This window comes from Chionomys nivalis, chromosome 6 (assembly GCF_950005125.1).
Source record: "Chionomys nivalis chromosome 6, mChiNiv1.1, whole genome shotgun sequence".
Classification (NCBI taxonomy): Eukaryota; Metazoa; Chordata; class Mammalia; order Rodentia; family Cricetidae; genus Chionomys; species Chionomys nivalis.
Window position 1 is genome coordinate 69144012 of NC_080091.1, and position 27750 is coordinate 69171761.

The window sequence follows — 27750 nt, forward strand, 5'->3', positions numbered from 1 at the left end:
TAAACCAGGCTGGCCTCAAACTCACAGAGATCCGCCTGCCTCTGTCTCCCCAGTGCTGGGATTAAAGCCGTGCGCCACCACCATCCGGGAAGATGCCTTTTAAAAAACCTATTTTTAATTAAAACATAATTCCATCATTTCTTCCCTTCCCCTTTCTTCCAACCCCTTCCGTCTGCCCCAGTGATGTTTTTCTTTAAGCACATCCTGCCACTCTGTAGTCCAGATCTTTCATCTCCCAGGTCCAGTCACATTTGGTCAGCTCACACCAAACCGTCCTCTGACTATTCTGTTATTTCACGTGCTCTGTTCCTTTATCTGGAATCTTCTCCCCCTTTTCCTTTCCCTTCAAGATTAAGGGTCAGAATTATCTTTTTCAGGAACCCCGCCCCGCCATTAACTCAGTTTATGCCCATATTTTACACAAGTTTTGCAGTGATCTTCATTTACTCTGCTGTCTCTCAGGAGGTCAATGTTATATTCATATTCTCCATACCAAGCGTAATGCCTATCACATAGCCGGTTTCACAAGAGCTTGAAAGAAGTTAAATCACAGGGGTCAGTGAATCACTGTCTGGAGAGGTCATAGATATTTTGGAAGCTTCTGTATACGGAAGTAGACAGATTTTTAAGATTTCGAAGCCCAATCGTCTGCGTCCTGTAAGACGAAAATTGCTTCACCCTTTTCACTTCTTAGATCTCTGAGCCAATTGGCCCGTAGACCAGGTGGACCCAAAACAAGAAGAAAAACTGCATTTCCCGGCATGCCTCTGGAACCAACTCCCGGTGAGTTTTAACGTCCCCACCTCACTCACACGGAAACGAAAGGGCCACTTCCGGTTTTGCAACCCCTGGGTGCCGGCGGCGTACATCGGCCCTTTAGGGCTTTATTCGGAAGCTCCGCCTTTGCTTGGGTCTTTCTGGAAAGCCAGCTTTGATCTGGACCGAGTGGGGCAGGTAATACCCGGCCGCCGTGGGGGTTCTGGGGCCGTGTGCTGCACGGAGCCGGTAGACCCCGTTCCGCTGGGTGTTTGGGGTTCCGGCGGGCTCTGGAAGCGGGTCGGAGGGTCCGTCGCCCAGCACTGACGTTTTGCTCTTCTTTTCTCTGCTGTCCCAGCGTCCCGGGCTCCTGCGTATCTCCCATGGCGGATACGACCCCGAACGGCCCTCAAGGGGCTGGCGCTGTGGTAAGTGATCGGCCTGTTCTCCCGGCTTCATGATGCCAAGAGTTGGCGGGGAGCCGGAAGTGTTGAGAGGGCTCGAGCTTTCTGGAAGCTGCTGCCTGCGGGACTGGTGTTAGGGAGTGGAGTACGGGTGGAGAGGAGCTCGAAGTTTGTTTCAAAAGCGACTGCAGGCAGGCATGGAGCAGGTGGCCGTCACCTGACTGCTGGGATCTTGGGCCTCCCTGCGCCTTCCCACACCTCTGCCTCCGATTGTCTTCGGTCCCAAGGTTAAAGATGCCATCTGAGGCAGAGGCTTCCACCCACACGCCTCATGGTGCCCGTAGTATTGCCCTTTGTACCTACTTTAAGCTTTTTAAGAAATCCCGAAAAGGGAACAGCGGTGTGTTTTCTTCAATTTGTTGTTTACTTAAGAGGAATACCACTCTTCTGTACGCTTTATAATTAAAAAATGTTGTTCTATAGCTCCACCCGGGACATTTTGTTACTTTGCTGATCTATTTGAAATTCTGCTAACCCACGAAGGCTGAGGGTTATTCTCCGCTTCTCTCCGTTTGGGAAGTTTAACATTGATGTATGTTAACCTAATATGTAATTCATACTCAGTTTTCCTTCTTTGTCCATAGGCACTTCCCGTCCTTGGGATTCAGCATTGCATTTATTAGTCTTATCTCTTTACTCTTAATCAATGACAGTTCCTTTGTTCTCCCTCTTTGGGTTTTGAAGACAGATAGTTTCAAATGTCAGTGCAGTCTGAGATTTGGTAGAGACAGGGGCAGTCAGGTTTTGTGGAGACAGGATCACCCTTAGGCCTGAGCATTGGTTAGAGGTAAAAACTCTTTAGTAGTTGGCTGCTGTGCTTCTCTGATCCTTCAGCTCTCACCCCACTAATATCTGACTCCGAGTTTTTATTAAGATCAGTTAGACTTCGTGCTACACGAAATGATCCAGAAACTGCAGTTTCAGGACTGATTGTGCCCTTCTCAAGACACAAGAGCCATTTTATGTTGATTCTGTCTTGGGGAAATTCAGGTGTGATGTTTAAGGTGATACTATCAACTGATTCTCAGTTGTAAAAATATAGTTTCACCCTTTATAATTCAAAAGTTGTCTCTCTAATGTTTTGAGACTGTGTGCCCTCAATTTGTGTTCAATCCAAAGAGCCATTAAAATGGGTTTTTTTGGGGGGGGGGCGTTGGGACTGTATATATTAGGCAGTTCACACTTCAAAGATTAAACTAACATATGCCTTTTAAGCTCCTGTATTATGTAATAGAATGTACCTCTATAAAAAAAGACCCAGATGAGGGACTGGAAAGATGGGCTCAGGGTTTAAAAGTGACTGCAGCTTTTGCAGAAGACCCTAGTTCAGTTCTCAGCATGTGGCTCTTCCTGCGGGGCCATCTTGATGACCCATTAAATGGATTTTAGAGAGAATACTCTAAACAACATAGTAAGGTAGATTCGTCCTTGCATTTGACTGCTACTATAATCGAGTACCTTTAGGGACATCACAGTATAATAGCTAGCTCCCAATAGAATAAGCCAACCACATTCATTCATTCATTTATTCATTCATTCATTCTTTTTTGAGACAGGGTTTCTCAGTAGCTATGGAGCTAGTCTTGGGACTTGCTCTGTACACCAGGTTGGCCTTGAACTTACAGAGATCCTCCTCTGCCTCCCCAGTGCTGGGATTAAAGGGGAGTGTCACCACTGCTCAGTTAACCACCACACATTTTATATTCTTTTTTTTAAAAAAATAATTATTTATTATGTATAAAATAGTCAGTCTGTGTGTATGCCTGCAGGCCAGAAGAGGGCACCAGACCTCATTACAGATGGTTGTGAACCACCATGTGGTTGCTGGGAATTGAACTCAGGACTTTTGGAAGAGCAGGCAATGCTCTTAACCACTGAGCCATCTCTCCAGCCCCATATTTTATATTCTTGATGTTGCTATCATGTAATTAAAAGGCATGTAATAAAATGTCCTTGAATTTTAAATATACTCGCATTTTTCTTTAAAAACTTTTGTGCATGCAAAAAATAGAATGAAGTTGCTTAAAAGTAATATTTAAAAACAAATAGATGCATGAATGTGTTTTAAAATCAGTTTATTGGAAGCACCAACTGGAAGCAAAAGTCTATCACATGTAATGAGGATACGTATTATGAGACGTGTTTATATACCCACATATGTTTGCATCTTGGTGGTAATTCTATTTTTGAGCATTGTAGTTAAAAATATAAAAGGCTCTTTAGAAATGAATGTGATAAAGCAGATTTATTGTTGTTGTTGTTATTATTTGGTTTTTCAAGACAAGGTTTCTCTGTGTAGCTTTGGAGCCTGTCCTGGAACTAGCTCTTGTAAATCAGACTGGCCTCAAACTCACAGAGATCTGCCTGTCTTTGCCTCCCGAGTGCTGGGATTAAAGGTGTGCACCACCATCACCTTCATCTTGATGAAGCAGATTTTAAATTCTTGCTTTCATGATAAACGTAATCTGGGGTAAGTGATAACAGGTAAAGCTTCCGCGGTGGCCTGGAGGGAATGCAGAGTCATATGGTCTAAGAAGCAGGTAGCATCTCATACTTGACAGGAATGTTTTGAGGGCCTTGGGTGTGCAAGGCCTTTTGGCATAAACTTGCCAGATAGTCTACAGACTGATGACTTCATCAGTAATTGCTGCAATGATTTTACCTTTCTCCTTTTAATGACTTATTTCTTTCAAACCTAATATTTGATGTCTTACTCAGTTCTGTGGCCTGACTATTTGGGTTTGAGATTTTTCTAAGAATAGACATTATAGTCTCTTGAGAGTCATTAGTTCTTATTTAACGTTTTAAAATAGATGGAGCCATTATTATAAATGTTGAAATAGCACAGAAAGTTGAATTAGTGTCCTGATTTTTTTCTGAAAGTGCTTCTTATGCCTTCCACAGCATATATGTGAAGAAGCAGTTAGGTAACATGAGTTTCCACTTAATAATCTAAAAAACAAACGTTGTAAGGTGGTCGTTAAAATATCCTTCATAGCCGGGCGGTGGTGGCGCACGCCTTTAATCCCAGCACTTGGGAGGCCGAGGCAGGCGGATCTCTGAGTTCGAGGCCAGCCTGGTCTACAAGAGCTAGTTCCGGGACAGGCACCAAAGCTACAGAGAAACCCTGCCTCGAAAAACCAAAAAAAAAAAAAAATATCCTTCATAGGAGTAAAAGTGCATAATTTTTGCACTTAACATATGCATAAAACAAATGGATTTAGTTTACCATAATATTTTTCTTCTTAAATCTAGCAATTCATGATGACCAATAAGCTGGATACGGCCATGTGGCTTTCTCGCTTGTTCACAGTTTATTGCTCCGCTCTGTTTGTTCTGCCTCTTCTCGGGTATGTATTATATTTCTGAGTTAGAGAGTTGTTCAGTCAGCATTTAAGAAATGTTTTTAAGCCTTTGTTAAAATGTGAATGGCATAAGACTAACACAAACCCCATTTAAAATTTACAGTGATGTGGTAATACAATTGGGGCATGTTTCATTGTGATTTGTGTGACTGCTCATTCGTTGCCAGTCATGGTTCTTGCAGTTGTTAACTTTTTTAACTTGACAAAGAGCGAATGCTTTTTATGATGAAGTTAGATTTGTGTTTGCAGTGACGCTTCCCAGAGTGTGGAATACATTTGTGTAATTTGTTTTCTGTTGACAATTAAATGATTTAGGTGTTGTGTAATTATGATGCAATTCACAGAGGAGGAAGAGCCGTGGTAGCTGTTATGTCTCATGATAACTTTTCCTCTGCTAATTTGCAGGTTGCATGAGGCAGCAAGCTTTTACCAGCGTGCTTTGCTGGCGAATGCCCTCACCAGTGCTCTGAGACTGCATCAGAGGTTACCACACTTCCAGTTAAGCAGAGCCTTCCTGGCTCAGGCTTTGCTAGAGGACAGCTGTCACTACCTGCTGTACTCGCTCATTTTCGTCAATTCCTACCCTGTTACAAGTATCCTTTTCATGTCGTGGCCATGAAGTTACCATACTAAGCATGTAGGGGATGTCTTGATTGTTTTTCTGTTGGAAGGATACAGTAATGGTCCATGAAGCATGTTTGTTTGGCTTTTAGTCTGTCATTTTTATGGAGATATATTAATGTAAAATTTCTGTCCCCAAAATTTGAAATCTAAACTCTGTAAGAGCTGTTTTGGGAATTTAAACTTCATCTCTCAATATTCTTGCCTTGTAAGTCTAGCAGATATTTAACAATTAACATTCAAAGCACATGAATTCAGTATTAAATCTTTATGATTATGTAATTTTTCAAAACTGTGCACGTTATTTACATGTATGAGTGTTTTGCCTGGCATACCATGTGTTCTTGATGCCTGTGGAGGCTGGGGAGGCTGTTGGAGCTCCCACAGCTGGAGTTGTGGACTTGTGAGCCCTGTGCAGGCAATGGGGGATGAATTTAGGGCCTTTGTAAAAGCAGCCAGTGCTCTTCACTCACAGCCATCTCTCCAGAGTCTTTGTGATCTAGGAACAAAAAAAGATTATTTATTTATTTATTTTTGGTTTTTTTGAGACAGGGTTTCTCTGTGGTTTTGGAGTCTGTCCTGGAACTAGCTCTTGTAGACCAGGCTGGTCTCGAACTCAAAAAAAGATTAATCTGTGACAATAATTTGCTATACATGAACTAGGAATCAAGGCATAAGCCAGGTGTGGTGAGCCCGTAATCGTAGCACTGGCAGGCACAGGAGGTTTAAAGCCAGCCTGGTTTACAGCTAGTTTCAGGCCAGCCAAGGTTACATAGTGAGACCTGTCTCAAAGAGCAAAACCAGGCTAGCAGGTTGGCTCAGCAGGTTCATTCTTAGACGTCGGGGGAAGAGAAGTAGTGAGTAGTGGCAAGAACATAAACTAGTAGATGCTGATCTAATTCCTAAAGAAATCAGGGATTATGATATATACAAAGGTGGCCCAAAGTAATACTGCAAGTGTATTTGGGCCTTTGCTATTTGTGTTGTTTTTTGAAACAAGGTTTCTCTGTGTAGCAACCCTGACTGTCCTGGAACTGCCCTTTGTTGACCAAGCTGGCTTCAGACTACAGAATCTGCCTCCTGAGTGCAGGGATTCCTTTGTTCTTAATGTGGTATATTGTCCTTGCTCTTTCAGTGACTGGCACTTGAGAATAAAATGGTAGACTTTTCTTCACTCCTTATCTTTTCTAAATAATTTAAAAGTGACATTGAACCAGGCAAGTAATCGCATGCCTGTAATTCTATCACTTGGAAAGTGAGGGTATGAAGTCAAGACTAGCCGAGGTTTCCATGAGACCCTGTCTGCTCCAAAAGCTGGGGGGGGGGGTCAAGTGATATCAAAAGCTAAAATTTGTGAACTGTAAACAATTAGGAGATAAATACTTACTCACTACAAGTCTCCTTGGTCTCTTTGTGTTCATTTGTCAGAGGATGAAATTTGACCTAGGAGAATGAGGTTTGTGAAAACCGGAACTGGGATCCAAATACCTTTACTCCTGTTGACTGCCTCTGTTATTGATTAGACTTCAAGTCTGGGGTGTCAGAGTTTGAGAGGAAATTTTTTAAGCTTTATCAGAGTTGTACATAGGCCTTAAAAATGAGAAGTTTTTAAGTTTCAAGTTTTAAAGGAATTTGTTTCATTAAAGGGTCTTAAATTGGAGCCAGAGATGTGTATACCTGTGATCCCAGCTCCTGGGAAGCTGAGGCAAGGAGGAACAAGCGTTTAAGGCTGGCCTAGGCTGCAGAGTAAGACACGCTTGTCTTTAGATTCTTGTAATGTTTGGACCCAGCTGCTCACTGGTTGAAATGAGTGAGTTAGTGTTGCAGTGAATTTGATACTTAGGTTGTTAGCATTCAGCGGTTTCCACCCATGCCATACTGCTACCTAGTCCAGGAAAGTAGAGTAATTCGTTTCTTGTGCTGATAGTATTAGTGATGACATTTTAAGGCTACTTTTTGTGTCATTCATTATTGATAGTTTGTCCTTTATGGAAATACTTGACAAGTTTCTTATCTTTAATCTGACAAAAATTGGAGTGGATTGTTCTTATTTTATCTTCTGAAAAGTTGAGCCACGTGGTGATGGCTCATGCCTTTAATCCCAACACTTGAGAGACAGAGGCAAGCAGATTTTTGTGAGTTTGAGACCAGGCTGGTCTATAGAATGAGTTCCAGGACTGCCAGGGCTACACAGAGAAACTCTGTGTGTTTACCTACAGTGTAAGGTAGGTAAATATTGGACTTAATATAAAATTTAAAAACCATTGGATTTAATGCATTTTTTTTATATTTGTAATTAAACTGATAGTTTTATGTAAACTGAAATTTACAATCTTATAAGTTCAGTATGAATTTTTACAAATTCAAAATGTTTTAAAAAAAAGAATTTAGGTATATTTCCTCAAAGTAATGGGATTTAAGCCCATTTTTTTGACACCTTTGTCAACAATGTAAACTCTCTTAAAAGCAAGATTTTCTGTGTTTAAAACCAAATTGGTGCACTGGAGAGATGGCTCTTAGAGCTTTTACTGTCCTTGCAGAGGATCCAGATTTGGTCCCAGCACCCACATTAGGCCACTCACAACTGCCTGTAATTCCAGGTGCAAAAGATCCAGTCCACTGGCCTCCAGGGGCACCTGCATGTGTGTGGTGAACATAAACTCGTGCAGGTACCCACATAATAAATCCTTTAAAAAAAAAAAGTGGGGTGAGAACTGTATTCAGTCATTTGGGTTGGCCTCCATTCTACATTTTTCCTTTGCTTAGCAGATGCTTATGGTGCTTTATTAGAAAATGTTTTTGACATCCCAAACAGATGGTAAGATTCAGAAAGTGAGGAAGTTTACTTCTTTTTGTGTGGTAGAACTTCATTTGATTCAAAGTCTGGCTAAAAAGAAAGCTATTTCCCAAACTCATTCCAAGTGTTGCTTCAGCTCCGCTTTGCACACACTGCATAGCCGTGTGCACGGGTGCATGGTGCTCAGTGACTTGTTGCACACACTGCATAGCCGGGTGCACGGTGCTCAGTGACTTGCACACACTGCATAGCTGTGTGCATGGGTGCATGGTGCTCAGTGACTTGTTGCACACACTGCATAGCCGTGTGCACGGGTGCATGGTGCTCAGTGACTTGTTGCACACACTGCATAGCCGTGTGCACAGGTGCACGGTGCTCAGTGACTTGCACACACTGCATAGCTGTGTGCACGGGTGCATGGTGCTCGGTGACTTGGAGGTTTCCTTAACTACTTTCTCCAGTGAGTATTTTCCCAGTCTTGTTGTTTTCTTTGCTTCATGCTGCCACGTACACTAAGAAGGTCCTGGATGTAAGTACAGCTGTTTGTTTGTTTGGCTTTAGGTTGTGATAGTTAGTGTGACTAGCGGTTCAGACTTTCTCACTGGAAGTCCTTCTGTTCCCATTAACTTGGTAGGAATCTTTTTAGTGATTTGAAAGTTTTCAGTTTGAAGCTTATATTGTTAAAATGTTATAAAACTGTCTCTTGAGGATGAAGGATTGTTCTTAAAATTTCTTTCCAGCTCCCTGAAGTTTGAAATCTGCATCTTCATTTAAAAACAAGTAATGTGCAGGGAGGTGGCATATGCATTTAATCCCTTAAATTCCTTTAATCCCAGCACTCAGGAGGCAGGGGCAGGTGGATCTCCGTGAGTTTGAGGCCGGCCTGGTCTATAGAGCGACGAGTTCCAGGACAGCCTGGGCTACACAGAAAAACCCTGTCTAAAAAAAAAAAAGCAGAAAGCCCATGTAACTTCAAGTTTGATGAGTTGGCAGAGGCCTCATCTTCTGTCACTGTCTCTCTGACATACTACGGGAGCACACCATGCTGAGTGTGTGTGATGACACTGAGACCTGCTTTCCTCAACTTTTTTTCTGGGCTGGGACATTAAGCAATCAAACCATGCAGACATATTGTATGGGCACTTAAATTTGAATTAAAATACCAAGTTTAAGGTTTTTATTTTGTGTGTGTGGGGGGGGTTGTTTTGTTTTATTTATTTATTTTGAGACAGTCTCTTTATCCAGCCCTGACAGGCCTCGAGCTCTCTATGTAAGCCAAGCTGGCCTTCAATTCACAGAGATCTACCTGCCTTTCCTCCCCGGGATGGCGCACGCCTTTAATCCCAGCACTTGTGAAACACAGGCAGGCGGATCCCTGGGAGTTGCAGGATAGCCAGGTGTCCAGAGTGAGATCTAGAACAGCCAGGGCTACATAGAGAAACTCTGTCTCAAAAACTAGAGGGATGGCCTAGCATTTGATTAAGTAATTTTAATGAATGGTTTTCTTTTTTAATAAGTTATGTACATTGGTGTTTTGTGTGCATGTATGTCTGTGTAAGGATGCCTGGCCTTCTAGAACTGGAGTTGCAGATAGTTGTGAGCTGCCATGTGGGTGCTGGGAATTGAACTTTGGTCCTCTGGAAAAGTAGTCAGTGCTCTTAACCACTGTGCCATCTCTCCAGCCCTAATTTATTTATTTATTTTTTAAAATATTTATTTATTTATTATGTATACAATATTCTGTCTGTGTGTATGTCTGCAGGCCAGAAGAGGGCACCAGACCTCATTACAGATGGTTGTGAGCCACCATGTAGTTGCCGGGAATTGAACTCAAGACCTTTGAAAGAGCAGGCAATGCTCTTAACCTCTGAGCCATCTCTCCAGCTCCCCCTAATTTATTTTTTATTTCTCCAGCCACATGAGTATTTAGGATTCCATAATTTGTATTGTTAGTTATCTAAGGAGTCTCAGATATTTTAACTATTGATGAATTGTCAGCTTTTTGTTACAACTAGAGAGAAATAGCCACTTTTGGGGGGATGGGATTTAACTTTTTTATGGGAAATAAAGTAAGAATGAAAAAATTTTAATGAGTTTTGGGTTCTCTTTGGAAACACAATAAAATAAGAAAGTACGCTGAGTAAGTTCTTAGTTTGTAAACTCTTAAGGTCACTTTGAAATAATTGTCCTTTGGTTATATTATGTGTTAAATATGTTACCGATCTAAAGAGTTGTCAGTTCTTCAGATTTAACCAACTTTGAATCAACAGTGTTTGCCAAAAATTATTGTGTCTGTACTGAACTGGCTTCTCTTGGCTGCCTGAGCAGTTGTTACTTGCGCAGCTCTTGTGTCGCACTAGAAGGAAGCGATGTAGAGATGACCTAAAGTACAGAAGATGAGTGTGGAGTGCATGGGAACGTGGTGTCATTCTGGGTGTCCCAAGTCCCCACATACTTTGTGTTTGGGTGACTAGTGAGTTGCTAAAGATGCCATGTTACTTCTAACACTTGTTTCCTTTTGTTTTAGGCAAAGGGTTCAAATAGTTTACCTCTGCTGAGATCTGTCTTGGATAAATTAAGTGCTAACCAACAAAATATTCTGAAATTCATTGCTTGCAATGAAATATTCTTGATGCCAGCTACAGTTTTTATGCTCTTTAGGTAAGAATTCAAATGTGCTCGTTTTGAAAGATGGATGGCAAGTGAACATAAAGGTGGTCACTCAGATTTCATCCTACTGAGTCAGGGCAAGTTCAGTATTTACTCTCAGACAGAGCATCCCAGTTGCTTTAGAAGAAGCGTTGCACCATGGGAAGGCCAGGGATTTGTCTCTTTCCCCCAAATGCTTTAACAGGCTTTTAAAGTCATCATCCTTTGACGTTTTCATGCATGTGTGTAGAGTGCTGGCCATTTTTACCATCATTGCTCTCCCACCTCTCTTCTTCCCTACAAGCTCCCCACACTTAAGTTTTTTTTTATTAATTAACTTTATTTGTTGACAATTAATACATGTATATAATCATGTGATTATTCTCCCCACCCACTTAGCTTCATTTCATCCTTTTCAACCCTATTCTTTCTTTCAAGTCCTTTTCCTGTATTGTATTTTTATCTATCTATCTATCTATCTATCTATCTATCTATCTATCTATCTATCTATCTATCCATCTATCTATTTTTGCTACCCACTGTGCTAAATCAGGGCCATCTGTGTGCCCAAGGGTGTGGAACTATCCATTGGAGCCTGCCGGGCTCACCAGGGAGTCTCCAGCTGAGGACAGTGACTCCTCCTTCCACACCTTCCATGAATAGGCTCTGGACAGGAAATTTGTCTTATGCACAAATTTAATATGTGAAATATCATTTAACCTTGGCAAATTAATTTTTATTTTCTGAAAATTAATTTTAAAAATACTACATATAGAAGAGTGTTTTGTCTTAGTTAGGATTTCTATTGCTGTGATGAAACACCATGATCAAAGCAACTTGGGGAGGAAAGGGATCATTTGGCTTGTGAGTCTGCATCACAGTTCATCATCAAAGGAACTCGGGGCAGACACTCCAGCAGGGCCAGAACCTGGAGGCAGGAGCTGATGCAGAGGCCTTGAAGGGAAGCTGCTTACTGGTTTGCTCCTTATGGCTTGCTCAGTATTAGAAGCCAGGACCACCAGTCCATGGGAGCCCCACCCATAGTCAACTCCCCCGTTGATCACTAATTAAAAAAATGTTCTACAGGCTTGCCTGCAGCATTATCTTTGGAGGCATTTTCTTAACTGAGGTTCCCTGCTGTCAGATTGCTATAGTGGTATCAGATTGACATAAAACTAGCTAGCACAGTCTTGAAGTCTAATTCAGCTGATTCATACCTTTCTTGAGGTGGTATAAGGAGGCATTTTAAAAGTATAGTCACAGTAACAATTGCCTACAATTGTTTCCAGATTTTATTTGTAATCTGGAAATAATAAAGAAAACACCTTTTGAGAGGTAGAATATAGCAGTATTGGTCTCTCCATTGGTAATTTTGCATTTGATTTTAATCGTGTACATATCTACCTGGATGCTTTTTAAATTTTAATTTTATAGATAAGCTAATAGGGGTATCTAACCTATTGTCGTCTCTGGGCTATGTTGTCATCTGTAATTGAGCAAAGAAAAAAACCTTCCACAATATTTTAAATAGGATTACTATTTTATGTTGGACTGCATTTTTGGCTGTGTTGTGCCTCAGATGGGCTCACATGCTCCAGGTTGGACATCTTCCCTTCTAAAAGAGCATTTTATGTGGTTCTGTGTTTTCTGTCCCAGAAAAAGCAGTTTAGTATGTGTGCGTTTGTAGTCCATTCAGAAAATACATAGCTGGTCATGGTGCCTGCCTTTAATCACAGCACTTGGGAGGCAGAGGCAGGCAGATCTCTGAAATTGAGGCCAGCCTGGTCTACAGAGCTAATTCCAGGATAGCCAGGGATACACAGGGAAACCCTATGTTTAGGAACAATCCCCCTCCCCCAAAAAGAAGAAAGAGAGAGAAAAAATAAAATTCACACCTATAGAAAGTATAGTGTGTGTGCCAGCCGGGTGGTGGTGCCACACACCTTTAATCGCAGCCACTCAGGGGGCAGGGGCAGGCAGATCTCTGAGTTCTAGGCCAGCCTGGTTTACAAGAGCTAATTCCAGGCTCAAAGATACAGAGAAAGCCTGTCTTGAAAAACAAAAATCTGTATAGTGTGTGGGTGTGGCTTTGTTTGTTTATTGTATATACTGTGTGCCATAGTGGCTGTAATATGTGAATTATTTGAAGCTTGTTTTTTTAGTCAGAATGAATTTTTTTTATCTGTTTGTATTGACATTTAGAGTGAACATTTTTTTTTTTAATTTTTCTTATTTACATTTTATGTATGAGTGCTCTGCATGTAAACCTGCACAGCAGAAGAGGACATCAGATTCTATTATTGATGGTTGTGAGCCACCAAGTGGTTGCTGGGAATTGAACTTATGACCTCCGGAAGAGCAGCCAGTGTTCTTAACCACTGAGTCACCTCTCCAGCCCCCGGTTGTTTCTTTTAATGGTTATTATTTTTAATGGTTATTCATTGTTCTCTTGGATTAGTATGTTCCATTTTATTACCCTGGTGTTTTATATTTTTAGTTTTCCAAATATTGCTGCACTAGACAACGTTTCTTATCTTGCTTATACTTATATACCAACAATAGTTTCTTTAGCATATATATCAGAATTAATTTTTCTGTGTTTAAGTTAAGTGCACTTAGTAGACCATGTCAACATGTTCCTTAATGTCTGTGTGTTTGTCCAGGCCCAGACCTATAATCCCAGTATTGGGAAGGATAAGACCAACTTAGACTGCATAGTAAGACTCTTATCTAGAAAAAAAAGTCTATATACTACTTTTTCATAATTTTGTTCATTTGTACAAGTTATTGTTACTGAATATAAAAGTTTATACTTTTTAGTCTTCATTGATTGACCAGTAAAGTTTTTATATATCTGACAGTTTTGTTTTTTCTTTCCTGTGCTAAGGATTGAGCACAGGGCCTAGCTCTTCTTAGTAAGCCCTTTTCTATTGAACTGTACTCCCTCAGTCCATTTTTGCTTCTCCTTTTTCCTTATTTTGTAGCAAGCTCTCACTAAATTGCTTAGGCTGGCCTTGAATATACAGTCCTGCATTCTCCTCAGTTTCTCTGTCTGTCTCTGGCTGTCCTGGAACTCACTCTGTAGACCAGGCTGGCCTTGAACCCAGAGATCTGCCTGCTTCTGCCTCCCTGCTGGGGTTAAAAGTGTGCACTGCCATATCTAGCTATAAAAGTTTTCCAAATAGGTTTTCTGGACCTCGACTATAGTTGGTAAGACTTTTAACTTGTTTCTGAGCCTTGAATTTTTCTCATTTAAAAGGAAATACTGCCTAGCATATGTAAGGCTTTGTGTTTAACCTCTAGCACTGAAACAGAGTAGTAAGTGAAATAGATAAATAGCTAAAATCCATTTCCTAGATGTTGAATATAGGATTTGATGCAGTTGCGTTTGTAAATTACTCAGCCCTAAAGCTTACACCCTAAAGTTTGGCACACTAACATGAAATTTAGTTTTCGAGTTAGATTTTTACTTCATTGAACCTTGACTCAGTTGGGTTTATTAAGATACTTATTTAATGCTGGGAACAAAGTTGTCATCTTAATTTTCAAGTGTAGAATTTACCAGAAAGACATTTAAAAATAATTTTTCACTAATGTATTCCTTTAACCAATGTCTGTGTGTGTGTCTGTGTGGGGGTGTAGATACCAGAGGTTAACTTTGGTTGTCGTCCACTGTTATCACTCTCCGGACTCTCATGGAACTGGAGTGCACCATTTGCCTAGGCTGAGAACTCATGTCCTCATGCATGTGCAGCGAGCCCTTCCCTAGTCTGTGAACTTGACACTCAGCTTGTCTGTACTCTTCCCTCCTAGCTTCTGGTGATTACTGTTCTACTCTTCTTGAAACAGCTTTGCTAGCCTCTGCATTTGAGAGAGTTTAATTTTTCTATCTTAGGTTTATATACTTCATTTTATGTATGTGAGTGCTCTGCCTGCATACATGTATTACTGCGTGCATGCCTGGTGCCCACAGAGGCCAGAAGAGGTCCTGGAGCTGGATAATTGTGAGCTGCCATGTGACTGCTAGAAGCCAGACCTGCGTGTTCTACAAGAGTAGCAAGGGCGTCTAACTGTTGAGCTCTTCTCCAGCCCCGTGCTTGTCGTTTCCAGTTCCACCCATTTTCCCCACTACAAATGTTAGTATCTCATCCTTTTAAGACTGACTAGCATTCTAGTGTGTATGTGTACTTAGGAGTGTGCAGCACATTTCTTCATCCATTCATCCACTGATGTATCCTCCCGTTGATTCCATGTCTTGGCTGTTGTGGGTAGTGATGACGTGAACATGGAGTGCAGAGATGACACTGATAGTGCTGAGCTCATTTCCTTTGGATACTTGCCCAGAAGAGGAATAGGTGGATCATGAGGTAGTTCCGTTATTTGTTCGTTCCCGTTTTCCAGAATGTTTGTACTAGTTTACATTGCCACTACCCGTGCATACATCTTTTTCCTCTCCATGCTCAGTAGTGCTGGCTATTGTGTTTTGACTTATTTTCATAATTGCTCTTCTGATGGATGAATCTGTAATCTGCTTTGGGTAACATATTTTAACAATATTTTTTAATGGATTAAGAAGGGAGATTTTTCTGGGTTTGTGTGTATTTAATGTTCATATAACTTTAATTAATAAATTAAAATGATTATTTATATAAAGTTTATTTATTTTGTCTTTGGGGATCAAGCCCACAGCTTCAACACATGCTAGGCGAGTGTTCTACCACTGAGCTATGTCCTCAGCCTTCCATGTGCCATCGTATTAAGAATACTTAATACCTTAAGTATGTAATTTAAATATAACCAAATATAAAATTAAGATAATCATGCATGCTACCGTTAGTCTTTTTATGCTACCTTCATGACAGATGCACTGTCCTGCCTAGTCGAGGCTGTATTACTGGAGCTCTGTATCGAATGATAACCCTGCACTCTTTAGTTTATCTGCATGCACATATGTGCAAAGACAGATATCATTGTAAGTTTGTTGACTTCTTTTCCCACATTCAGTTTTTCTCTTCCCTTTTCCTTCCCTTTCTGCTTCGCTACATTCCTCCCTCCCTTCCATGTCTTAGATTTTTGAGACAAGGCCTTGTTTCGCAGCCCAGGCTCATCTTGAGGCAATCTTCCCACTTCTACTTCTTGAGTACAAGGATGCTGAGACATAAACACCCTGTCGTGTTTCCACAGGTGCTTACAGGATGAGCAGATACTACCAAGTTACACCCTCAGCTATAGCCTTGTCCTAGAGCCACCCTAAATATTCCGACTAGGGTGGCGTGGTAGTAATAGTGGGAACGTAAAATGGAGTACTTGAAACTGTAAAAGAACTAGAATAATTTGCATATTATCATATTCCTGTTACATGTTAATAGAAGCTAGAGTTGGTTAATAGTGTATAAGGTGTTCCTCGTTTACATTTTTGGGGGTATGTGTAAGGACAGGTATGTGCTTTTTGTCTCATGTTCACAGTAATGTCACGCTCTCTAGAGCTAGTGAATAGTGAGTTATTGATGACACTGTCTTAGTGTTAGTCATTTTGTACAGTGTGTGTGTTCCCAGAAGGATAGATTATGGGGTGTTTTGTGAGTTTCATCAAGGGCTAATTTGGATGGTGAGAAACCAGGTTTTCAGTGAACGTTTTCTGTATTTTCTCTGTTAAACATTTCAGTTTGGAAAGTTAAAATTTTGTTAGATTATTTGTTGGGCAAAATGTATATAACATTAAGCAATAAGTTTGTAATCATGAATTATTTTATAATGAAATTATTGTACAAATTAGAAGAAAGGGTTAAAAATACTAGGCTTGTTTTTAAAAAAGATTTTGTTATTTTTTTTCTAAGTTAGGGCCTCACTATGTAGCTCTGGCTGTTGTGGAACTCACTTTGTAGACCAGGCTGGCCTTAATTCACAGAGATCCTCCTGCCTCAGCCTCCCCAGTGCTAAGATTAAGGGCAAGCTTTAAAGCCACTAAATCTGGCTTTTAAAAAAAATATTTTTTATTGCATTTATTATTCCTTTTTTTTTTTAAAGTTTTATTTATTTATTATGTACACAGTGTTCAGCCTCCATGCCTGCAGGCCAGAAGAGCACACCAGATCTCATTACAGATGGTTGTGAGCCACCATGTGGTTGCTGGGAATTGAACTCAAGACCTCTGGAAGAGCACTCAGTGCTCTTAACCTCTGAGCCATCTCTCCAGCCCCCCGCATTTATTATTTCTTTATATGTGTGTGAGCACATAGGTAGAGGTCATAGGAACTTTTGGGAGTCAGTTCTCTCCTTCCATCACGTGGGTCCCAGGGTTCTTTCATCAGGCTGGGCAGCCAGCAGCTTACCTGCTGAGCCATCTCTCTGATTCATGTTCTGATTTTTTTCACAGTTGCTCTGTGGGGTTTTCTTCACTTTTTCCTTTGTCTTTTTTAGCTCAGAGTCCCTTATGGGCAAGCTGACCTAAAACTTACCATATGTTCTTTCAACTCTGGGATTACAAATATCTTCCACCATGTCTGTCCATTGTGTATTTCTTTTGGCCAAGATTTTTAAGTTACTTAATACGATGTAATCACTAACCCTCCTGTCTCACTGTGTTCATGGACTTGAGTTGTGGACATAGCTCATCCTCCCACCTTCCTTCGCATCCAGAGCTTTGTGCGTGCCTGCTACATGCTCTGCCTAGCACTGAGCCATAACTTTATTCTTGTTTTGTTTTTATTATTTGAGTGTCTTAATCCAGGTAGATTGTAGGAAATGTATCTGGACTTGAGTTTTATAAAACATACACATACATGCCTCTTGAGATAATAGAATTATGGTTTTTAGTCAAGAACTCTAATTACTATAAGCTCTATTAGCTTATTAGTTGGTATAGCTTTGAATTGTTTTGTTTTGTTTTTTTTTGCTCATATAAAATAAGCCATTCTTAACTTGGATTTTTATTAAGATTTAAAACTTGCCGGGCAGTGGTGGTACACACCTTTAATCACAGCACTTGGGAGGCAGAGGCAGGCGGATCTCTGAATTCAAAGCCAGCCTGGTCTACAGAGCAAGTTCTAGGACAGCCGGAGCTACACAGAGAAACTCTGTCTCGAAAAACAAAAACAAAAAAAAAAAAGTTTTCAAACTTAATTTCAGGTGGGCATGGTGCTATATAATTGTAGTCTTAGGACTCAGAATGCTGCACTACGAGGCTCAGGAGGTCTAGGACAGCCTGGGGTACATACTGACTCTGTTTCAAAACCCAAAACATTGAGCCTACAGGGTGATTGGGCAGGTAAAGACACTTGCCTTGCAAGCCTGGCTATCAAGGAAAAAATAGAAGGAGAAATCTGATTTTACCCTCTGACCTTTACACACACATACAACATACAATATCACACATGCAACATCACATACATATACATACTACTCTCACACCAATAATGAACAATTTTTAAAAATACCAACAAAACATTTGATTTTTTTATCAATTCTCTGCTAATTATAGAGATATTTCCTGAGTTTTAGTATTTAAATTTTTAATATATGGATATATTTATAAAAACTTAAATAATAGGATTTTGCTCTTTTCCATTGATCTGTACCTTCTATTTCTTTCGTAAGAGTAATTTGTGCCTAGATAAGGTAATTGTTACTGACCCATCTGATGGAGACACACATATTCTCCTTTTAAATTGTTTCTGATTTTTAATATGTGTGTAAATCAGTAATACATTTTCATCATCCTTGTGTTTGTTTATTTCAGTGGTCAAGGAAGTTTGCTCCAGCCTTTTATATACTATAGATTTTTGACTCTTCGCTATTCCTCTAGAAGAAATCCATATTGTCGGTAAGCTGGTGACTAACTTAAATCTGTTTTGTTTAGTTTAGTGTCCCGATGTAGTATTTATAACTCTTGGAAATTTCTTAGCTATTAGTTTAGAACTTAGAAGAAAGAACTATCTTTGAAATTTAAGTTCTTGACTTTCAAACTAGCTGGGGTTAGTGAAGTGTAGTTGTGTAGCTAATTCTTCACTTACAGGTTTTCATCCTGATAAATTCACTCTTAAGTTGCAAATGCTGTCAATACAGCTACCCCAGCAAACAGCTCAGCAGCACAGCGCTCCATGAATTACCTCTTGTTACTGGAGCTGCGGCATGTTGCTAACCTTGGAAAGACCGAAATCTGAAGTGTGTTGCAGCTGAGTGCATGCCACTTGTGGTGGTATGTGTAAAAACACTGGAAGTTAAACCGTTCGAGGATGAGGAAGGACCTTGTCTTTCTTTTTAGAAGTTGAAGCTAGAGTTATCTTTATCACCTTCTTAGGATCTAAGCTTAGGAAATAGTGAGACTTTAAGTCCCATTCTTAAGGACTTTCTTAACTGAAACAAAGACCATAGTTAAAAGTATTCACAAATCAATATAAAGCAGTCTCTCCTTATGTGTACCGTAACTTTCTATACTTCAATTACACAAGGTCTAAAAATCTCTTAGCCAGGTAAGGTGGTACGCATTTGTAACCCCAGCGCTCTGGATTCCAGGGCAGTTCTCTGCACTCAGGAAGATCCCAAGTTCAGGCACAGTGAGTCAGAACATAAGCTGAAAATGGCGAGTAATCAGATTGACCCTTGAGGATCCATCAAACTGACTTATAATACCTTATATATCATTTTGTATATGATGTGTAAGTATTTACGCATGTATAATATGTAATGAAGGGTACCTTGTGAGCAGTATAGGTCAGGCAAAGAAGACCACTTAACCTGGGAAAAAAATCATGAAGCTGCACAGTACTGTAGAAGCTGCAGTAGGAAACGGAGTGCGATGTTAGATCAAGACCAGACTGTGTAAGCTGGTGGGTAGGTTTTAATCTGAAAGGGCTAGTTTGATTAGTATCCAAGTTGTAAAGTGACAGGTTATTGAATACAGTCTATGTTGTCTCCATTAACTTCCTAGCACTGAAACTCCCAATGTCCAGAAAAGCTCTGAGAGAACATTTGTTTAAAGAAACTGTGGCCTTGTGTGGTGGTATGTGCCTTTAATCTCAGCACTTGGGAAGAAGAGGCGGGTGGAGCTCTGAGTTCAAGGAGACCCGGTCTACATGAGAAACCCTGTTTTGGGGAAAGAAAGAAAGAAAGAAAGGAAGGAAGGAAGGAAGGAAGGAAGGAAGGAAGGAAGGAAGGAAGGAAGGAAGGAAAGAAAAAGGAAGAGAAAGAAAGAGAGAGAGAGAGAGAGAAAGAAAGAAAAAGTATAGATGATCCCTTTTAGATATAGCCATTGTTTTTTAAAATGCTTTTTCTGTTACTTCTGTACTTTTGTCTTTGATGAGATAGGAATTCTCGTGTAAGTTTGCTGGCCTTGAATCCCTAGGTCTCCCACCTCCTGCACTAGTTCCTGAAGGCTAGATAGGTGTGTATGGGTTCACCGTTTGTATATTCTTACAGTGTATTTTGCAAAAGTTCATCTTTGATATAAATTTTTGTTGTTTTTCAAGGCAGGGTCTCATTGTGTAGCTCTGGCTGTTCTGAAACTTAATATATAGACCAGGCTGGCCCAAATGCAGAGATTTGCCTGCTTCTGCCTCCCAAGTGCTGGGATTAAAGGTGTGCACCACTAAACCCAGCTACTTCTTTGAATTCTTTTTGGTCACCTTTGCTGTCAGCATTTCTTATCATTGTTTGTATTCGTTGCCTTTTTGTATCTGAACGACACTGTTTATCTTACAGGAACTTGTTCAATGAACTGAGGATTGTTGTTGAGCACATTATAATGAAGCCCTCCTGCCCACTGTTTGTGAGAAGACTTTGTCTCCAGAGCATCGCCTTCATTAGCAGACTGGCTCCAACAGTTGCGTAGTTTACCGTCTAGTTAAGCTGTGAATAGAAGATAAGCATTAGTAGCTGGTAATTTGGATAGGGGTCTCAAATGACAGGTCTAACACCAACCTCAGTTCAATTTACATGATTTACATAAGTGCATCTCAGTGCAAAATAATCATTTCCTGGCATGTTAGTCAAGCCTTTAATAGTTTCTGAGAAAATTTTACTGTACATTATTGTTCGTGGTTATGTAAGTTTTTATTTAATGATAAATGTTACTAAATTGTTTTAGATGCTGCTGTGCCTACATCATGAAATACATTTATTTCCTTTAAAAAGAATTCTGAAATTTGTTTTATCCTAACCAGTAACCCAAGTTACATTTGGAATGAGCTCATATGGTTATAGATGAATTCAGTATGTTTTGAGGCAGTATTTTTCCCAGTGATTTTGGTTGGGATTTTTAGCAGACGCCCATCCCCCTGCAGTTTGATTTCACATTCAGCTGATCTTGTGATGCTTTGCTAGGACAGATGTGTTTAGCCTGCACCATTACAAGGGAAATTCTGTGTCTATTTTGTGACCTGCTACGCTTTCGTTTCCATTAGTATATCTGTGGCTTTGGTTGTGTTTGGATCTGGCTTGACTGTAAACCTGTTTTGGATTAGCTATATGGGGTCATATAACCATTTACTCTAGAAGGTGGTAGTGACCACACAGCATCAGAGACCTACTAAGTAACTTTTACAAATGTCCACAGATAGATTACCAGTGTTGCTATAGTTTGTAGAAATACCTAGTTCAGATTCTTGACTCCAGTTTTCTTGGTTTCTTAGGCTTGAAATGTCCTAGAAGTTTGCAGCAGCAGTTCTGATGCCTTTGAAAGGATGAGACTGAAGATTGAGCATGTGATTACACTTGTATTTTCTGAAATAATGAAGAATGTTCTGTAGATTACATGTTTATCCAGCAAATACAATTCAAAAGGTTAAGTGGAGAGGTTTATAGGTAAGGTAATTAAACAGGCCTGGGGAATAGTTGAGGGATAGTGGGTAGTACGTACATGAGCTTGGGGGACTGGATGTACAATATAATGCATCTATATGATTGGGGCTGGATAATATGTTCAAGATTTTTAATTGAGTTCCCATAAATTCCCTTATAAAAGTTATTTTGATCTTTGTTAACTGTTGCATGATTGAAAATGCTTAAAACACTGCACAATTTTAGTATAAGATAATGTAATATTGTGGTCTTTTTTTGTACCCAGTTCTCTTCTATCTGCATGTAATTTGGATTTCTCAAATACATTCATTAGTAATTTATAACATCAGTTTTCTTTCTGTTTTAGCTCCTAATCTGTAGAGAAGTGATAGTCTTGGGGTAGATTTCCAGAAAATACAACCTGATAGCTTAGCTTTAACCAGGTACTTTTACATTTTTATAACAGTTATCCACCAAGTTGGAGACTTTTTATGTATGTGCCTAGCCTCCTTATCACTATATATGAAATCTGATGGTTTGAAAACTCCAGCTTTGTCGAACAATGAAGTGACTGTAATGTTATGTAAGCGTACTGATTTCTAATGATGATTTAAAACATTGTCTTGAATGACATCAAGTTCTGGCAGCTAAAGGCATATTTATTTTGAAATTTTTTTCCCACCATCTTTTTTTCAATCTTGGAACATTTTAGATTCCTAAGAGGTTCAAAATAGTGCTGAGAGTTCCTTACTTATCTATTTTTATATTACCATCTTTTAATTGGTAGGACATTTATGCAAAGTAAGATAATAACCTTGAATTAACTAAAGTACAAAATTTATTTGGATTCCAACAGTTTTTCTATTTGTTGTGTGTGTGTGCTGTGTTTGTACCAGGATTGCCTTTTGTGTGTCAAAGCGTATAAGTGAGTTTTTGGTCTTTATAATAATGGTACTTCCTTAGAGGAGCTTATTCATGCTGGATTTAAAAAGAGCTTTTCCCTTAAAACTGTAATTTCAACTGTTTAGTGATTTAAATTCAGACTTTTTAATGATGCTGCAGAATTACATTATTTCTGATATACTCATGCTTTAATGGAAATATAGATTTGTTCCTTGAAGATGTAGAATATAAATAATATTCTCAAACTTATGAAAAGGCAAATTTTATAATTTGAATGTTACTAGATGTTAGTTTGCATGAAACTGTAGTTAGCAATATCACGTGTGTGAATGTATACAATCAGCTGATCTTGAATCTGAAATTAGTGTTTCCATGTACACCTGTCAAAATATAGGAAATGTAATCCTGTATAAAGTGATGAGCTGGGGAAATGTAACACTGTACACAGCTAAACAGTGTAAAGGAAGTTGGTTTATCATCTACAATCTCTAGTCCTTTGGGAACTGGAACAGTGTTGTCTTTTAAAGCCCATTGGACAGATGGAAGCTTCCTATAAACCCTGTTCTCTAGAAAGCATTTTATATTCCTTTGTATATGTCATGTCTTACTGAATTGGATGGATTTTTTTTTTTTTTTTTTTTTTCTTACTGTTTTGTTTTCGAGACAGGTAGTCCTGGCTGTCCTGGAACTTGCTTTGTAGACCAGGCTGGCCTCAAACTCACAGAGCTCCTCCTGCCTCTGCCTGCTGAATGCTGGGATTAAAAGTGTGCACCACCACTGCCTGGCAAGTTGGCTGTATTTTCATATTAAGCCCCAGAGCAATTTCTTTTTTTTTTTTTTTTTTTTTTGGAGACAGGGTTTCTCTGTGGTTTTGGAGCCTGTCCTGGAACTAACTCTTGTAGACCAGGCTGGTCTCGAACTCACAGCGATTCGCCTGCCTCTGCCTCCCGAGTGCTAGGATTAAAGGCGTGCGCCACCACCGCCCGGCCCCAGAGCAATTTCTTAAGAGTAATTTATATTTAAATTTCCTTGAAATAAAATTTCACTAAGGTAAACGCTTTTGAAAGAAAAACAAGAAAGCAAACTAATTTAAAAATTAAATTCAGATACTTACCTATCCCTTACAGAGAACATCAAGGCAAGCTTAATAACAAACCAGAAGTTCTGGGAAATCAATGGATTCTGTTAAATAAGAATCACAAAGCCCCAGTGCATCTAAAGAGAGAGACAAAAGTTTGAATTAGGTTTGTGAATTTAGCAAATATCCTGGGAGGGAGAGTGGATGCATATGTAACAAGACAAGCAGAACTTGAGTTCTCTAAAACATTTCAGATGAGAGATTGTGGTAAAATCCATCCCGGGGGAAGAAAGGTATGCACAGTTAATGTTATAATCAGTAGGTGTCACTCTTTCCTTGGATACTCCTCATTTTTACAGTTGTGTTAGGTTAAATGCTTAGCTGACCATTGCACTAAGGATTTTAATCCTGTAATCTCTTTAATTCAATATTGGACAAATATTCGGTAAGTACTTACTGTGCATGCTGGGAGATGGGACTGGGGACTGACGCCTTATTCTACCACTGTGCTATACTCCCGTCTTTGGAGTACTGCTTTACAGTATAAAACGTTCAAAAGAAGCGCACTGTTGTCAGTACGAGATAGAAAGCAGGATGCAGTTGGGAGTGGCATCGTGCTCCTGTCTCATCTCATCATTCTCAGCCTAAGTAACCTGAGTCTATAAATTGTAAGATTATTATTTCCCTTTATCAAGTGTAGAAAAATGATAGTTTCATCTTTTTTTATATAGAGAGGTGAAATTTTAATTTTTTTCATCATTTGTAGGTATACTAGATAGAATCTACATAACCTATATGATTGAGACTTTCCCAGTGATTTGAAAGCACCTAACAGTTTGGGTATTACATCAGGAGTGCTCCCTGAGTTTGAAAATCAAGTGTAGTTTGTAAAGACAAGTTTTTCTTAGCACCACTGGAATTCCACACAGGCAGTGTGCTGGTGAGCTTGGCAGACAGTGTACTGGAGAATGTAAGACCTTTGAAAAGTCTGCAGTTGTTTCTCCACAGCTCTTCAGTGCACACAGGCTCTTATAGTTCTAGCTACAAACTGGAGCTGGTGTCAAGGGTGTCAAAAGAGCTACTGGGAATTTAGAAGATGTCCTGTGATTCATCAGTGAGGTTTTTGTGATTTGAGTTGGCATTTAAGTGACTTATCCAAAATGGACCCATTCTTGGGGGAAGGCTTGTCTCTGGTCTCCCTTTCTGTGCTGTGTGCTGTGTAACTGACCCACACTGAGTTTGAGCTGGTAGTCATGTGACAAATGCAGTATTCTCTGTATTGGAAATGGATTCTCTTTCTTAGAAAACAGTAGGGAAAAGATGATTAATAGCTATGTTTGCTAGAGTCTTAAACAATTGGCTGTTGTAGGAGAAAGAAGGGCCCAAGAATCAATTCAATTTTTTTTTCTTTCCTAGCTTGTTGCTTCCTTTCTCCCTTCCTCTTCTCCCTTCCTATCTCACCCCACCCCCAATCCCCAACAGGGTTTCTCTGTTTAGCCCTGACTGTCCTGGAACTCCTTCTGCAGACCAGGCTGGCCTCGAACTCAGGGATCCGCCTGCCTTTGACTCCCACCTTTTCTAGCTTTCTAAAGCTACATTAAAAAAAAAAAACCTAGCATTTTTGAAACTGACCTTTATTGTTCATAACATTGAATTCCAAGCCTTTACTATTCTTTTGTAACTTCAAGAACATTTCCCTTTAACATAGTTTTTGTCTGCATGTGTCTGTAAATTGAGACCAAAAGAGCAAAATCTGGGGCAGCGAACATTTATGGTGTGCATATATTGGAGCAAATATACAAGGATTGCAAAGATTAGAAAGAGTCATGGAAATTGCTTGATTTAATAAATGCATCACTTCTGGTGCTTGATATAATGGGATATATTGAACTAAAAAATTGTATATATAGTATGTCAGCGTTTCTTACTAACTTCTCTTGAATACATTTTTAATATATTGTACAGGTTAGGGAGTTATATATACTCTTCAAGCCAATACTATCCAGACTGTAGATTTATAAAATAAATTGAAAAATTTATCATTCTCCTGTATTCAAGACCAAAGCTCATAATGCTAATGTAGGGCTCAGAGGGGAAATATAGTTCTCCTGCATATTTGAGAAAATGTGAAGTCCTTTCAAGAAAATGTAATAAACATAATAATCATAGCCTGCTGACACTGAGGAAAAGGGGCCTCCTTCGCTCTTCCTTTTATGCAGCGATTTACTGGTCTCTGCTGATTTCAAATTGGATCACTGTAGTAAATTATCCATGCTGGTCTGTGCAAGTAAGCCCTAGGATCCATATTTGTTTTGTGTTCTGCTTAAATCAGCAAGAATGATAAATTTGATGGTGTGAAATTGGAAGTATCAAGGGCTTTCTTTGATGATTGAGCAAAGTCTTGTCTCCACCTGTAATTTTTGTGACCCTTTTTCAGTGTATGTGCTTCATATGTCTAATATTTATTTCAATATAAATTAGATTGTTCTTCCTTCATCTATAATGTTATACCTAACATTTTATTGATGTAAAGTCAAATTGTGTAATAAAAGTCTTCCTGGATTTAAGCAGGTTTAGAAATGCTGTTGACAAGTGTGTTTACGGTTAGAATTCAGCTTCCTTTCTGCCTGATTACCTGTTGTTAGAAGGTGAGTCTGAATGCTGCTGTGTCCTCATCCCAGTATGAATAATAGAGACACCGTGGTGTTGAAGACTGATGGTAGAAGGGAGAACTGCATTATGAGGTGAGACTTGGTGAGGGTGACATTGGATAGATATCTCAGTTGCTTGCTTCTATACATTTTTGTTTTATGAAATGGATAGTCTGGTGGATGAATTATTTACAGCCTTAAAATGACTCACAATATACAGTGCATCCAAAGTCACCAGTCAGCACCGAATAACAGCAGTACATTTCCCTTCTGTGTGTCTAGAATTGGTAGATATTTTCTGTCAGTTGAACAGCAGAAACTTACTAAGTATTGTGCTGTATAAACTAGTTATATAAATCCTTCCACCTCAGTAATGCAACCTAAAACACATTACAGAAATGGGTTTTATGTGAAGACAATTCTGATAGGTAGAAAATATAGTGGATTAATTAATCCATATATGGGGTTGGGGATTTTTAGTTCATTGGTCCAACTCAAGATCCTCAGCTCTGAGGGGAGGGCAGGTAATGGCACACAACAAACTTACAGAAAAGACCAAAGGCAACGATAGTTATCCGCATAACCCAGGAAATAGAGTATTTGGGGGCCCTGGGAATAGCTTGGCAATAAAGCACTCCCTTCACTAGTGAGCACAAGTGAGACCCTGGATCTGATCTTCAACGTTACGTGAAAGTGATTTCCTAAAGATTTTAAAATCTATTTATTATTTTATGTGTATGAATGTTTTGCCCATATGTATGTTCACCACATTGGTGCCTGTCCTGTGAAAATCAGAGGAAGGCATCAGATCCCTTGGAACTGGAGTTACAGATAGTTGTAAGTCACCCTGTGGGTGCTGGGAACTAAACCTGGATCCTCTGGAAGAGCAGCCAGTGTTCTTAACCGTTGAGCTTCCTCCATAGCACTGGATCTCCTGGAACTCACTATGTAGACCAGGCTGACTGCTCAAACTCAGCGAGATCTGCCTGTGTCTGCCTCCCGGATACTTGGATTAAAGACATGTGCTGGCACATGCAGTTCCATAATTGTGAACTCTGGGAAGACAACATCAGCTCGTTCCCTGGTCGATACTCCAAGTGTTATACTGAGATCCTTGAGAATAGGTGATGTGTCAGGAGGAATCCTGTTTTACTAGGATTATCTTAGGGCTGGGGGAACGGCTCAAGGGATAAGAGCGCTTGTTCTGTAAGAATGGAGATGCCAGTTCAAATCTCCAGAATCCATGTGCAGAGCTGGGCATGGTTGTACATTTGCAGGTAACCCTGGCATGGTGAGGGGTGGAGAAACACCTCTGATCTTGCCAGCTACCAGCCTGCTCCAGCTTCATCAAGTGACCCTGTCTTGAGGAAATAAAGTGGGAAGAAATACACCAGGGCACCTGACATGCGACATCTTTCTTGTGTGTGCACTCACCACTCATCTTACAAACACACACACAGAGGTTTATCTTAGGGCAAATTTTGAGCATTCATGAATGTTGACCAACGCAGTGAAAAGCGTTTAAGGTCTTATTACACAGAAATCGAAACCCTCTCCTGTGACCTGTTATCTCCATATACTGGAGACTATCCCGGCTTAAATAATTTCACATATTCTCACTAAAAAAAAATTCATTATATATCTTTAAAAGAGCATCTTTTAAGATCAGTGTAAAATGTCTAAGTAATTC

General features: G+C 39.7%; 1 protein-coding gene across 2 annotated transcripts; it reads left to right on the forward strand.

The window, feature by feature from the left end:
• Positions 1-830: 830 nt before the first annotated feature.
• Tmem33 (transmembrane protein 33) lies at positions 831-25973 on the forward strand. 2 transcript variants are annotated; one of them, XM_057772144.1, is made up of 9 exons: positions 831-954; positions 1115-1184; positions 4476-4570; positions 4991-5178; positions 8465-8532; positions 10531-10664; positions 18391-18474; positions 20352-20472; positions 21281-25973. In XM_057772144.1, the coding sequence occupies exons 2-9, from the start codon at positions 1140-1142 to the stop codon at positions 21284-21286; spliced, it is 741 nt and encodes a 246-aa protein (XP_057628127.1). In that variant the 5' UTR covers positions 831-954; positions 1115-1139; the 3' UTR covers positions 21287-25973. The 2 variants fall into 2 exon arrangements, with proteins under 2 accessions (XP_057628127.1, XP_057628126.1); XM_057772143.1 differs by having other exon boundaries at positions 20352-25973.
• Positions 25974-27750: the final 1777 nt, after the last annotated feature.